Source organism: Penaeus monodon, chromosome 21, assembly GCF_015228065.2.
Source record: "Penaeus monodon isolate SGIC_2016 chromosome 21, NSTDA_Pmon_1, whole genome shotgun sequence".
NCBI classification, from domain to species: Eukaryota; Metazoa; Arthropoda; class Malacostraca; order Decapoda; family Penaeidae; genus Penaeus; species Penaeus monodon.
In genome coordinates, this window is record NC_051406.1 from 28,662,160 (window position 1) to 28,662,803 (window position 644).

At 34.6% G+C, this 644-nt stretch overlaps 1 protein-coding gene across 2 annotated transcripts in view; it reads left to right on the forward strand.

Annotated features, from left to right (window-relative positions):
- Positions 1-644, forward strand: part of LOC119586411 (rho guanine nucleotide exchange factor 7-like) — a gene marked incomplete at both ends in the record, with an annotated part of 85,656 nt that extends 85,012 nt beyond the window's left edge. For both annotated transcript variants that reach the window (XM_037935133.1, XM_037935134.1), the window contains 1 exon segment: positions 366-644. In XM_037935133.1, the coding sequence (XP_037791061.1) occupies positions 366-543 (178 nt within the window).

Here is a 644-nt window from a genome sequence, read left to right on the forward strand (position 1 = left end):
TGATTTCGGATTAATAGCAATAATTGCTGGTAAATAACAAGACTAATGCATAAATGTAAACATCAGGAGGGTGGTAGGATTTTAGTCTGATTTCCTTTGATCAAGCTGGCTCTCCCTCTTTCCTTCTTTTTCACTGTTGTAAACTTATTCATTATTTATGTAAATTTATGGATCAAATATTTTGTGTTGTAATCTTTCTAAAACAATTTTCTTTTGAAGAGGGCCAGGATTTGGTATTTCTTAAAAAGCTAACCTTCAACATGGTACTCAGCAAGGATACACTTTTTCCCCTCTCCTTGCTTTTATCTTCCATGAAAGTTGTATATATCCAACAATTTTTAAATTGTTCCATTCCTCCCCAACAGGAGCCTTGTTGACACAGTATATGCTCTGAAGGATCAAGTAGCAGCTCTCTTGCGTGATTATCAGGCTCTGAAGAAGGCCTTTGAGCTGGAACAACAGTCTTCAAGAAACCTCCGGAACATCTTGAAACAACATGTCCTTCTAGGCAGAGATGATATTAAGTGGGATATTGAAGCTTGATTATTATTTTCCTATATTGTATTTAGGATCACAAAGATTATTTTGCTGATTATTACTGTTTAGTTGTTTTTTATGTCATATTTATGTGGGTAATTCTGTCA